At 34.9% G+C, this 14,605-nt stretch overlaps 1 protein-coding gene across 1 annotated transcript in view; it reads left to right on the top strand.

Moving 5' to 3' along the window:
* POLN (DNA polymerase nu) overlaps positions 1–14,605 on the top strand; it is a 96,676-nt gene that overhangs the window by 69,557 nt on the left and 12,514 nt on the right. The window contains exons 21-22 of the mRNA XM_062574633.1: positions 1,990–2,100; positions 4,550–4,628. Coding sequence (XP_062430617.1) covers positions 1,990–2,100; positions 4,550–4,628 — 190 coding nt within the window. The remainder of the gene's footprint in view (positions 1–1,989; positions 2,101–4,549; positions 4,629–14,605) is intronic.

Here is a 14,605-nt window from a genome sequence, read left to right as displayed (position 1 = left end):
TAATACTTACACTTCCTCTTGCTCCCATCTATCAACCAAAGTTTAACCATTTAACCATTGCATGTCAGTTTAACCATTATGGTGGAAGAACAATCTGTTTCAGTTCTACAGGCACAAAAATTCTGCAGCAGGTCAACGTTATGTAGTACTTTTCCTGTCAATCTACCTCAGATTCTTGTTGGAAAAAAACATTGCAACCTAGTGAGCTAATTATAAAGTAACTTCACTTATATACAGTTTGAAGGTGAACAGAATCTGCTTCACTGAGGAGCAAGCCCTCTTGGAGTGAGAATAATTTGACCAAACTCAAAGTTTCAGGCAAAACTGCAGCTGAGGAGACCTTGAATGATCTCAGAGACAGGACAAACACTTTAAATCCTTGCAGAAAGTCTGGGAAAAGTGCAACTGGACTCTGAGTTGAAGAAGCAATTTATGTCAAAGCCATACTGAAAATCTCGTCCACTTTGTTGGCAAAGTACATCTTAGTCTTTTTTATTATTGATGAGAGTTCATACCAAGATATAATATGATATAATAATATTATTTAGGTGCTGTGAATGTTTGCTATTGCAGGTAGCAGATAAATAACATTCATCTGTGATGAAGATATTTTTATTCATGGAATTATCAACATGTTAAAAAGACAATGTTAAGACCTCATTTAACCACGTATATGCAGACTAACCTTTGGCCATAGAAGCGTATCCTCCTGCTATGATATGAGAGATGGTATTTGTTCAGAGGATGCTAATCAGCTATGTCTGTTGCAAGTGTGAATCTATTGTGGAAACACACCATACAGCGGTTACAGGATATTGCAGTTAATCTTTTTTTTTTTTTTCCTCTGAGAATCCAATGTTGTGAGAATTCTATCCTCTCAGATACTATTCTTCAAGGAAACTGTAGTTAAATTAGGAAGAGTGATTTGCCAGTGAATATCCTGACCTCCAGATAATTCAATTCTTTGAACCAAAAATGGTACTTTTGATATCAACACTCCTGGAAGCATAGTAGTTCACAGAAAGCCTTTATAATTCAGCACAACCTTTTTCATCCTTTCTGCATAAGAATGGGTATGTGTTTTCTTCAGAAAGGTCAGATGTCTGCTTACGGTGCTTGCATATCTGGATTGTCAAAGAAGATGAGATGAAACAGTTTAGCAGTGTGAACTTCCATACTATCTGATGATGAATCGTGGTTAGTCAGAGACAATCAGGAGTGTAACAGAAGTTTTTGTTAAAATATATTTTTAACATGGAAGATTTTTCACTTTTCTGACATAACCAGAATAAGAAGTCTAATTTTTGGAGATAAACTGAGATAGGCTTTTGTGTGTTTTTTGTTGACAGGAGGATCCTCAGGACTCTTTCTCTCTCTTAAATCCTCTCATTCACCCTTCAAAAGAGTTATGTTGCAAACTGCGTCCAAACATAAAGGCTAACTGTTAAGGAAATGAGGCTGTGAAAGGGACATGGATTTATCACATGAATAAAATGGAAAAAACTATTGACTGAAAACTATTTGATAAGTTTGGAACAAATTCCCGATGATTTAATTGCTCCACAGATTGATTTTTTCACTACCCCCAAGTAATTCATTGCATAGAAAGCTCTTATTATGGCTGCAACTAATAACCAATTCTGCCAAGTGTTTATAGTTTCATCTCCCATTGAGAAAATTTACTGGTGTATCAGTAGACGCTCCTAATGAAGTAGGCACTCAGGAGACACTCCTATCAATAGACTACTAATGACCCTTCTAATGAACAGAAGTTTTCCATGTGTAACTTGTACCGGTTCTCCGAATGAAATAATTCTTAGAGCAACCATACAACATCTAAGTATTTCTGAAGCTTTGACTTTTCTCAATAGGCATAAATATTAAATTGCATTTAGTAACTATAAAAATATATAACATATTCCAAAAGAATTTTTGAAGTCTAATTACTAGTCACTTGAATAATGCTAATTTCTATTTAAATCTTACAAGGTTATGTAGTTTCCATAATGGGCCGTAAAAGACCGTTGGCTAATATCAATGCACGGGATTACAAACTGCGGACCCAAGCAGAGAGGCAGGCTGTCAATTTTGTTGTTCAAGGTAAAAAAACTATCATCTGCCTGCCTACTTACCTACATATCTGATTTTCTATCTGTCTGTCTGTCTGTCTGTGTTTGACTCTAGTAGATGATTAGTTTCATAATCTCAGAAGAATGAAGCTGAGGCATGAGTTCCATTTTTAAAAACAAGCTAAATTGTGTATCCTAGCTGCTTTGGAAACTGCAAATAAACAGGGTGAAAAACGTCCTATTCTGGAGTAGCTACATATAGGTATAGATACAAATCTTACATACGAATATATAAGATTCGGTGCTTCAGATGTATCATTGCCTTAAAACAGTTTCCTTTCTAATTTCTTTGACAATTTGTTACCCAAAAGCCAGGGTTTCTGTGATTTTGCTACTTACAAATTTGTCAGGTTTAGTTTGAGAAATACACAGTGTTGCAAGAACAGTGTATTATTATTATTTCTTTTGAAACCCAACTCATTCTTTGTGAAGAACATTCAGAAACAATTCTATGAAGGGCAAGACTAAAGGTGGTTTTTTTGAAACAACTTTGCAAATTTGCCAAATACATTGGCAAATTAAAGACAGCATAAAGTGATTAGTAAATTAGTGATCAGTAATCGTTTGTAACGTTAAGCCTGGCAGCACAACCTTCTGCAGGCAGTCTCGTGTTCACTTTACCTGGGTTTCTGTCCAGCCGGCCAGCAGGCATCTCCGATTGAAGGCACAATGCTTGAGCTAGTACAGTAAGCCCTGCTGAGAGTACAGTGCAGCAGGAATAAATGTACAGAGCCTTCCGATCAGAGCCTGCTTATGTCCATCTGTCCAAAGAGCTAGGAACTGAGGCAAAACCATCACAGGACTCTCTGCAAGAATTTGCACATGCATTTATCATAACCTACAATAATAAGATTACAGTATTTCATTGCAGGTTCAAATAATACTGGAGGACAAATCTGATGAAAAACTGTGTAGCCATTGTTCATAACATGTGATATTGGAAGGTGTGATAAAATAAAAATTACAAAATATTCAATATTCTTAAATTTTATTAAAAATTTATTTCTAGTCTAGAGCTTTTAATTTCAGAATTTCAGCTCTGAGATACTATTTAAAGATTACAAAAACTTTCTAACTTATCCTAAAACATTTCGTCACAGTTGTGGTGTTAAACTTCATATAATATGGTATTTGTGTATTTTATATTTATATATACTAGTCTAATTCATGTAAGGAGCTGGCATCTTGGATTTGCTAGCAGGCATTGATATCAGAAGACTTCATCTGTGGCATCACAAATATTGAGAGGAATTTACAGAATTCCAATTTTAACTTACTGTAACTGGATTTGCCACAATGTTTTTTGCTTACTGAATGTTTACCAGTTCAACAGTCTTTAACAATGTACAGCATAATATTCCAGTTATGATTCGGCTCTGGCTAACTCTGAGAACAAACTACATATTTTATTAAGGTACCATCTTCTCTGGTAACGTGCTATTTTGTAAGTTCCAAATGCACTGGGAAAATAACTATATCCATCAGTGTCTCATGGAAAAATATCTGTCTGGCCTATTATGTTATTTTATCATGTTAACATTAAGGAATGATTTAAAAAAGGATTGTAGGACTGGTCAGAAAAATATAATCAAAATACTTTTCCTAAAGTATGCTGTATCAATTAAACTTACAAAATTGCATCAAAGTCAACCAGAAAAGATTTTAAAATATTTAAATTGTCTTTCTAAAAATCAGGTTTCAGAACAAAATAAAATATTTTCCTTTTGAAAGCTATTTTGTGTTTTATTTCATGAAGAATGCATAGTAGAACATTATTACAGTGGATAAAATACACAATTTTATAGTTTTATGCTCACAATCACTAAGAACGTATCTACTTGATCTTGGCAGAAGCATCTTTTCTTACTTTCTATATCAGTGAGGCCCTGTATCTATTGCACTGAATCAATCTGACACGTCATTTGCACCGGAAAACAAGATATATATTTAGGATAATTCACAACTGAGCATGGACATCTCAATAATCCGCTGTGGATCTCCACCTGTTTTATGGTTAATGAGCAGTTCTGAGAAAATGTTTTAACCTTTTTTTCAACATTTAGTTTTAATTGATTTTTAGATAAATTTTAATTCAAATTTAGAGCAAAATCATTTCAGAAATTCAACAGCTTTTATAAAAAAGAAATTCTTATCTCCTGGCCAGACTTGTTAAATTCAACTTCAATTAACTTCTAAATTAATGTTGTTATTTTCTGGTTTTATATTAACATCTAAGTATTTAGTTTACTATTTATTAATCTTACAATCTGCTTAATATATTACATCAGTTGACTCTGCTAGTATGGCCAATGCCAATAGTTCAAAATCATTGGACATTTTTTATTGCTATGCCATGATTCTAAAGAGAATTTTTTCCTTTTACGTATTTTAAATTAAAAGCAGCTCACTTTCTTTTGTAGGATCTGCAGCTGATCTTTGTAAAATGGCTATGGTTGAGATTTTTAACTCTGTTGCCATTTCTCCAACTTTAACAGCCAGGTTAGTGATTTACGACTGTAAAAATGTTTAATTTTAAAATGAAAATTGTTGAAATGAAGGTATTTCTGGTATTTTAAGCAGCCAAGGAAATCCTGTGTATGCCTCTGACTCTTCTAATGAGCAAAGACTTCTGAGATGGCTTTATATATTCAAAGTTAGATCTTTGTGCTAAAATGAACTTTTTTGTAAATCAGTCCTGACATGATGAATTACCCTTGGGGCTATTTAAACTCTGTCAGATCTAGTTCAGTGGTTGTTCAGGATCTTTGAAATCAAGCCCACTGATCATATCCTTCCTGTATTTTAAGTGTATTGTATAATGGCAATTGAACATTCAATGGGCTGGGAAAAAAACAGGAATCAGGAAACCAGTGCTCAAGCAAAATAAATGAAAAATTTTTAATCTTGTGTAGATGGCTTTCCTTTTCTAAAGAAAAGTTAGGTCATCACAATTCTCTTCTGTCGTGACTTTGTGTAGTTGAGTGAGAGATCACAGAGCATTCGCTAGACTCATACACCGCCAGCAGAAATAATGAAATCTAACTTTCATGTGATAAAGTTTGGAATAAATGGTGCAGACAGTCAGTAAGCATCACTATTTGCCATCGTAGAAAGATACTTTGAACACAAACATGCAGAAAAAGATCTCATCTTTTCTGATTCTGTAGTATACAATCAAACAGAACATAAATTTTTGCAAGTGGACTTCAAAGGAGGCAAGCAAAAAAGAAAGAAAGAAGAGGCCATCTAATCTGAATCTGGAATGGGAAATGATTCTTTGGCAGAGATACTGCATGCAGTCAGACAATGATACATCTATACATTAAATACTGAATGAGGTACTGTAATAAATTGCATAGCACATTTTGGACCAGTTTCTGCCCTGATTGAAATTCTTTTTGCTGCCTGGATTGAAAGAAGAGGCCAGAATCTGGCATCCATGGTCTGGTTGAAAATTCCTTTAGCACGCATAACTTGGAGTTAGATTAGCAATGCAGCAGCTGGCATTTAGGACAAAACAGCCAACAGTCTTTAATGGTGAAATCAGGCTGATGTGATGAGAGGGCAAAGAGCACATACCCTTCTTCAATTCCTATCTAGCACAGAGATCCTTAGGTCCAATAACTAGCTGCGTTTTGAAATTTAGAGAAAACCAAAGATTTTTGCAACTAATGCCATCTCTGGGAAAATTTGTGAATGTTTCCTTCTCTCAACAGAAAATATTACTGTGGTTGCTCTCTGTACTCTCTCTTTTAAAGAATTTGTGTCACCAAGTGGTTTTAGAGGTAACAGACAGAAAATATTGATGTTTTACAAGCTGAATTCCCCTGCATTGCAAAAGCATAGAAGTGCTGTACAGGACACAAAAGTATCCTTACCTATGCTTCTTATTCCTACCATAAATATCACAGCTGGAAAACACCAAGACTAAGGGAAATTAAAAGGCAGACTGTTTTAAACCGAGATTTTGAACTGCTGCCAGCCATTAACAACTGGATGGCTTGCTATAGGAAAGCCTTTTCATAGTTACTAGTGGCTCCTTGCTGTAGCATGTAGTAGGTACTGAAGAGCCAGGTTTGTCAGCAGAGCCAAGAGCGTTATATGTTCTGTGGACACTCACCTGAACAGAAGCTGGTTGAGGCGTCTGAAAGCATTGCTGTGGTCGCGTCAGTGCAGTACTGGAGTAGAACTCACATATTTGTGTCTCTACTCAGTCACTGTCTGCCAGGTGACATTCAGTTAGGTTTTTTCAGTGGTCTGTTTCTCAGTTTTCTTATCACTAAAATCGCGGTAATGATCCTAGTGTCCTTTGTAAAGCACTAGAAAAATATTGTTAAAAGGAAGTGTATACAGAATTGGTGCTGTTGTTGTAACAGTGGGAATTCACAGTAGCACTTCCAAAATGAGAAATACAATCAGTCTCCTATTATCATCACATCAGATCATATTCATTTCTAAGATAGCACATTACTATCTTTTCTTGTATCTTCATCTCCTTTTAAGTATTTTTTTTTCCTATTAGAACTTCTAATTTTGGAAACAGGATTTTCACTTTGAACAACATATCAAAGAGAAATATCTTTTATATGTTGAACCCCTTATTTACACTGAGGGATGGTTTCTTGTACAAGACAGCCAGGTAGTGGCTAACAGCTAACATTTTGTGTCATTTCCTTAGAAATAAATAATAATAATAAAAAAAAGTAAATTCTAGACATGCTCTTTCAAGCTTTAACATTAGTTCACAGGTGTGTTTACAGCCTTCTTTACTTGCAGAGCTGCATTCATTTTGCACGTATCATAAATGGTTCTAATGTGAGCCACCTCTGACCCAACAGTACATAGCTTCATCTTTTGTGTAACTAATAACCAGTAGATTTTCAGTTACTGTTTGCACATATGATATTGCATCTGTAAATGAGTGAAAGGTAATCAGGTTACATTTTCTTGAAGATAATCAGAGAGGCTTCATGAACAAACAGTAAATTCCACCGTGACTGAGCAATAGATGTTCAGACAAGTGGCAACCGCTTTTTTCTCTCTATGTTTGTTCATCTTTTAATTCAAATAACAACCAAGCAATGCATGCTGTTGACAATAAAAAGTCAATCGGATGCTTGGAAATAATTTTAAAGAAGAGGAAAGGCAGCAATAAATGTAATATTTATGATAAGGATCTGATAGTTCTGTGGGTTTGTTACTGGCATCAGGGCTCACGTTTGTGCATTTCACATGACACTGGCAAGTAACCAAAATGACTTCAGACTTCTTCCATATTGTCCAGATCTTTGTTAAGATGCTATTCTGCAGCTGTTGGCCAGATTGCTTACTGAAAGTAAGCTAATGACATAAATTATTCAAGTGCCAGCCTCTACCTGTCTGATGCTATTCACTGAACCTCTACACAATGTTACCTACAGGCAGGTGATAACAAAGAAGCTTCTGAGGTGTGATCAAGGCATACAGTAGCAGCTGAAGGAAAAATTTATGAGATTTATGAAAGCGTAAAGGTGCTCAGTGAATTCTGATGGACAATTACAGTTATTTTCAATATTTAAAACCTCATGATAGTTGCAGATGCATGGAAACTTGGTATGAAATTAGGATGCTGGCAACTTACAGAAAAACTGCTGCCCATATATATTCCTATCAAAATTATTGTTTTGTAACCTGAAAATAATACAGACATTATCCAATGTCTTTATGGTGCTACATGGGTGACTCAGCAAGCTTCTAGTCATTAAAGATGATAATATCCCAACAACATGCAAATTAAATTGAACAGGTCTACAGAAATATTCAGTAATTTGGCATGAACCCAGCAGTTCTCCTTTCTCACCCATTTGTTGTTCCTACAGCACTGGACTTGTGCCACAAACACACAGCTTTACTTCTCAGCACGTCCAGAGCCTAGTTAAAGAAACAGGTTCAGTGACAGGCCCAACATAAATGAATGATCATACAAGGAGGAGCAACCAGTATGTAAGAGGAAAAGGCAAAATCTTTTATTCTTGGTCCTAACTGTTTTTTTTTTTTTTTTTTTTTTTTTTTTTATATATATATATATATATATATATATATATAACAATGGATGCTGAAGGTTTGGTATGTCTCTCTCAAAGAACAAATGCTTTAATCAGCCTAATGATTTTCTGAGTTGATGAACTGTAAATGCAGATTGCTTCTGTACAGATAGCTAAATTAGCAAGACAGAACCCTAGTCATGCCAGGAACAAGCTTTGTGTTGGTGGCCGGGATTTCTTTTCCTGACCCAAATCACGAGACAAAATCACACATTGCTCATTTGTTGGAAGTGGCTTCAGTTTTAGTCACACATGAGAAGAGCCTAGAGGCATTTTCATAAGGTGTGTAGGGATTCAAGCATTAGTACTTTATTAAGTGGTGGTAGTTTTTTAGATTCACTTGGAAGGACATAGTAACAACCAACTGTTTGATTATATCATAACTTCAACCAAATATATTCAGTCAGCTGTTAGTGCTGCTGTTATGTACAATGGTTTTGTTTAGTTCTGAGAGTAAATCTTATATCTCTTTATCTGTTTCTCAAGAAATTAAAGAATTATTTTTACTCATGTTTCTTCTGTAGCAATTATCTGGGATTTTCAAGTAAATGTTTATTGTTCTGGTACTCTGCCCATTGTCCCAGCATGTGGTTGCAGATATGCAAAAAGGCCATTCGTCATGTAGCTGATTTTGAAATGTCACCAAGAAAACATAAATTTCACAAGTCAGCTGAATTTTTGTAGTTAAAAAATCTTGGCCTCCGTGATTTTTCTTAAGGAAACTGTGAAAGGAGTAGCTCAAACTACATTCAGGTAACATCTATGCAGGCATGATATGTAACTATAGCTTTTACAGCATTAAAAATATTCATAGATGCAGCTTCAGGAGAAACTTGAAAAATATACAAAATGTTACAAAATTATCTTAAACTTGTTCTTTTGTTACATTACAATTTACTAGGCATTATTTCCACTAGGATCTGTGCTCTTTTGTGGGGAAATTGTGCATCAGTTAAATAACAAGGAGCACTTGTAGTATCTAAAAATACATATATATAAATACAGAGTGTTAGGGTGGGGAACAGAGATTTCTAAGAAGAATTGGATCCAACGTCCGTCTAGTCCATTATCACTGACTGTGGCCGGTAGCAGATGCTTCAGGAGGAAGGTGTAAGGTATGTAGGGATTGCTTGTTTGTCTGTAAATTTTTACCTTGCTCTGAGATTGTGGGGATGAGTCTAAGTTCTGAAGCATGAGACTTCAAAGTCTTCCCCCCAAATCATTGCAATTATTTTTGTTAATTCTTGAGGTTCATGAAATCCATAGAAATATTTGTTACATGGTTGGCTCCTCTGGCTTTTTCTGGAAATGTGTTTAATTACAGGCTTTGTAAACCAATATTCTTTTTAAATTAAATTTTAAATTGTTAAATTTGAATTTCTCCCATGCTAAAATTAAGTATTATCTTGCTCTTGAGTGACAGGACACAGAGAATAGAAATTCCCTTTCTACTGTTGATTTGTTACTGTTGTTTATACTTTTTTCATATTGTGTTATTTATCTAATTTCAAAATCACCTTAGTAGTTCTATCATTCTTTCTAACCACTTGCTGGCTTTTGTGCTCTTTTGGGATTTTTTTTTTAGTTTATGGTGATATACGAAGTTTATAACTGTGCACTCTTCTAACTGCGGTGCTGCAGTCACCCTGTAAGCATGTAGAGGCTTCAATTTCAAAATGAAAAAATGTGACTTTATTAGTTGGATGCTTATTTTATTTATTAAAATGTGGGATATTGTAGGAAGACAGACAAAGATAGTAATTTGGAATACAAAATCTGTTGCTGTTTTAGGAAAATAGTATTAAATTCAGTAATCAGAGACATAGTGCTATTATAAATAAGAAGAAAACTGTATGTGATAGAAGAGGACTAATTTTTTAGGTATTTCTGAATGGGTTGTTTTGGTGCTAAGTGGTTATTAACACTTTTTAAGAAGTAGTGTGCTTTTAGTCACTTTTTTGTATATATACATGTAGTTTTCATTATATCTATATAAAAATCTTCATTGTTAATATTGTTTTATATTCTTAAGTAAAGTTCTGTAGGATTTTTTAATAATTACCAGAATTTTTACCCAAATAAGTGAGTTATGGTGCATTTCAAGTATTTCCCCCTTTTCAGTTCTTTTAAAAAGATTCCTTGGAATTTAAAAAATATAGTCTTCAGTTATGGTTTAATTCTCAGCGTGTCATTGTATTATAAAGAAATCAGTTTTCATGGAAATTTTATACCAGAGTGCTCTAGTCCAGAATCAGACAGTCTAATGGTAGCATACCTATTTTTTTCTGAAGACATAGAGGTAACTGATAGGAAGCATTAGCACCAGGACATAGGTAAGACTTAAGCTATTTTAATCTGAGCTCCTCAGCTTGGTTCTTAGTCGTAATAAGGTACCCTTAATTCCTTATTTTTCATGTGAATCAGACCCTATTATTTAAGGCTTCCCACTGTATGAAACCTCATTCTAAATTATTTTCTTTTCAAAGTCTTACAGCACTCGGCTCAATGTAATATATGAGATTCTCTCTGATACGCTTTAAGCAATATACTTAGTACCTTATACCTGTGGTTTAGGCTGTCTTTCATCCTCTTCATTTGTACTGCCTCTGATTAATGAGACCTCCCATGGTAGTTTTGCCTCCGTGATGAGGAAACCCAATAGGGACAGTTATTGCAACTTAGTGGTCTGGAGTTGCCATGTTCTCTGCTTCCAAACTGTGGAATTCGTTAGCATACTTTTGGTCACTCTGTAGGTGCTTTTTATTTCATGTTATCTTCCGTGTGGAAAACTAGACAATATTATGTTTGGGATGTGTTGTTAACAGCAGTAAAAATCTCCCTGATGACACAAAAACATACAAAAAGAAAATGTAGAGAGCTGTTCTCGCTGAACAACTTTTAAGTATCCAATGCAGGTAAGTATATTAGGAGCTAGGATCCTTACAAAGCTGGTTCTCAGAGTGGGATCTTCCAGATGTCACTTCAGAACATGTTAGTTAGAATCTCCCGTAGTTCCTTGACAAAATGAGGAGCCTAAGTTTCATTAGTGTGAGTATTCCTTGGCTAATAACTGCTCGTAACTGGTTTAAAACAGAGCTTCAGACATACACTCTATAACATATCATGCCACAGAATTCTCATTTACAGATAGACAAAAGTTGCTTGCTTTAATGGTAAAGAAATACAATTGCTAGGCAATGATGTGATAGCTGCTGTGTCGAAGTCAGTTCAATAGCGTGTTTCTACGCAGCACGTTTCGGGTAGTCAAGGAAGAACTCGCAATTTTGTGCTTTAGAAAACAAAAGTCCAGATCTGGAGTGTGCTGTTTTGCAGTAACATACAAAATCTTAACTTGTTCTTTTATTAGGAAAACAAACTGCCCTGGTCCTATGAAAAATTCTACTAGAGGCAACGTGGTCTCATAAATAGACATTAGGAAAAAATCTTTTTATGACAATATTTTTTTTGCATATCAAATCACTTGTATGATTATGATACAGTAATGATAACTGAGTGGATCCTTAAAGACCTGAAAATTTGCTAAGTACTTAATTCTTTTTGCAGTGGGTGTCCTATCTTGAGCACAATTCATTCATAGTCTCTTCTGCCACCCCTAGCAGTGGTTTAATCTCTATGTTACTTCATAGTAAACAGGAAGAATCATGAATGTAGTGTTTAACAGAATTAAAAGGATTTTCTTTTAAAAATTCTGTAGTGCAGCACAATAGTTTTACAAGGATATTGTGTGCAGGGTGCACTAAATTGGTATCAAGTTTAAACTGGCAATCACAGAAAAGCTTCAGCGTTTGAAAATGCATGCTCTAGTTACAACCACATTCCACATCACAGTCTAATGCAGATGCAGGACATGTTTTTCACTAAAAGAAATAGCATGCACATTGGCTAAAAATAATCCCCAATTTTCAGGCAATCAATAAAATAATTAAGGAAATATTACTGTGTATATCAAAGATATTCTTATAATGTGTAGAACAAAAAGAATATTGGTCCCTACCTGACCTGTAGTCTTCAATCTGGTTTACCATAGCAAGAGACAGCTGTAGGAGCTTGCTATTTCAAGATTCATAGTGGAGGTGAGTCAAGCTATACAAAAGCATAGATTTTTTTCCATACTTGTTCACTCAAGGTGTGTTATAGATGTGTGTGCACCCACTGGAATGGGGGAAGCTACGAATTTTTAACCCATATATTACCCTGATTTTTCTTTTATTTGTATAGATGTCACATTGAATGCTCCCTGCTATAGAACAGCACATTGCATGAGAATATTATTACTTTAACGACTCTGCAAAAATGCAGGAGGCCTTGAACTATAAACCTTTAAAAGCAGAATCTGTAATGTGGACCTAAGAGGGACAAGGAAAAGAGATTTGAGAACATAAAAAAGTCAGACTTGTTAGATGAAAAGGAGGAAATAGTATATACAATTCCCCTTCTTGGCCTTAAACTGGGACATCATGCTTAGTGTTAATTAAACACTTAGGTACTAATTTTCAATTGAAAATTTAAATGTTTAGAAATCCTGTTTTTTTAAATCTCATGTCTCTGAGATAAATGACCCCATTTTCTGTGTGAAATGAGGTGCGTGTGTTGCTTAGCAGAACAGAGCTAGAAAGAGAACCAGCCATGCTGGTTTCTAGCTGTGTGTTTTAACAGACACCGAATATTATCCTGAGCTTTGAAGGAAGATATTTAAGAGTGGGTAGATGCATTATACAGCAATATGTAGTTACTAAACTAACTGTAGGCAATATAACTGCGTTGATAGTGTGCTATACCGTCTGATGAACATTGAGAAACAGCGTATTTCAGCCCAGATGGAGAAACAAGGTAATTGTGCTGCTTTCAGTAGATGCACTAGAACATGAAGAGTTGGATCAGGTGTTTTGGACTGTCTAGACAGATATTTTGCCTTCAGTTCACAGTGCTTCCACAGGTTTTCTGACTTGCATCAGGTAGAACTATATAAAAGTATGCATCTCCAGCCCAACCCTGATCCTCCTGAACTCACTTTTACTTTTAGCATGGAGATGAAGTGGCCAGTTAATCTCATTCCAAGTGTCTTTGAAAATCCAATTCTTTTTCCTCTATTCCTAAATCCTAATGAACTGACGATAAAAAATATAATTTATATTGTAAATTCTTCTAAGAAAGAACTGTTTCTCACTAAATATTGGTGCTCCAATCCCAACTGGAGGCATAACACACTACTCTGATACAAATAATAACCAGTCTATCAGATTTTTATTGCACTGATTTAATCAAAGTAATTATTTTCACTTATTCCCTTGATCCACAGTATATTCAGAGGTTTTAATATTCACAGTTTTTCTGATTTTATCTTTTTGCATGTCATTTGAATGATTATGAGGAATCTCTTGCTTTAATTAATTTACTTACATTGGAAATTATAACTCTGTGTAACCATATTGTCTTGCTACAGATGATCTTGGTCTTTTCATCTATTTCTTTTTGTATCCTGTGTCCCAATTTCCTATTAGAAATATGTTAATCTGTTTCACTCTGCTCCTGATTGTGGTGTAAGTGACTAATAATTTAAGTTCTATTATTAGATCTCACCACACTGTTAGTCAATGTCACATTGTAATTTAAGGCTGTGTGAAACTATCTTAGGATATTTTCCCAAAAGCTGTGAAAAGTTATAAGTAGTAACTATACTTATGTTTCAACCATTTCTAAGGAATGATTTACTTGAATAGCTGCTACGTATTAAGAAAAGCCTAAAGTGGACTTTTAATTGAAACGTTATATATGAATTACAGAGCAATTCAGAAATAGGTGGTAACTACAATGATTAAAGAAGTTATATAATAAACCTTGTAGGAATACAGTCTGATTAGATACGTGGTATTTTTCCTGCCTAAGTGAGAACTGGACTCAAAGATTGCATGTATTAGAATATATCATTTCTGGTTTGGACATGATTCAGACAAATACATTTATTATTTCCATTGTAAAGGTACCTTTGCATACAAACCGATAATTTAGGGTACTATTCCTGTAAGCACTGAGCAATTAAGAAACTGTCCATATGTGAGAGACCTATAGATAGAGAATGAATACAGACAAAAAGGAAAGCAGCGCAACGGTATAAATTTGTTGCAGCTCTAATTGAAGTGCTCTGGTAGATTTACTTGCATGAGTTTTGAGATGTTACTGCTCTCAGCTGTATATTCTGTTCTTCTGATGAAGACAATTGTCCTGACAGTAGAGGCAGCAGATCAGGTTGCACAGACCTACATTTTCATTCTTCAACCTACTTGTTTGTCAGTGTGAGGACACTTTGCACTTAAGTGAAAGGCTTCTTTCCTGGAAAGAGCTGGCCAAACCTACAGTAGGTGTTAATAGAAA

Source organism: Rhea pennata, chromosome 4 (genome assembly GCF_028389875.1).
Source record: "Rhea pennata isolate bPtePen1 chromosome 4, bPtePen1.pri, whole genome shotgun sequence".
Classification (NCBI taxonomy): Eukaryota; Metazoa; Chordata; class Aves; order Rheiformes; family Rheidae; genus Rhea; species Rhea pennata.
This window is presented reverse-complemented; position numbering and strand designations above follow the sequence as displayed.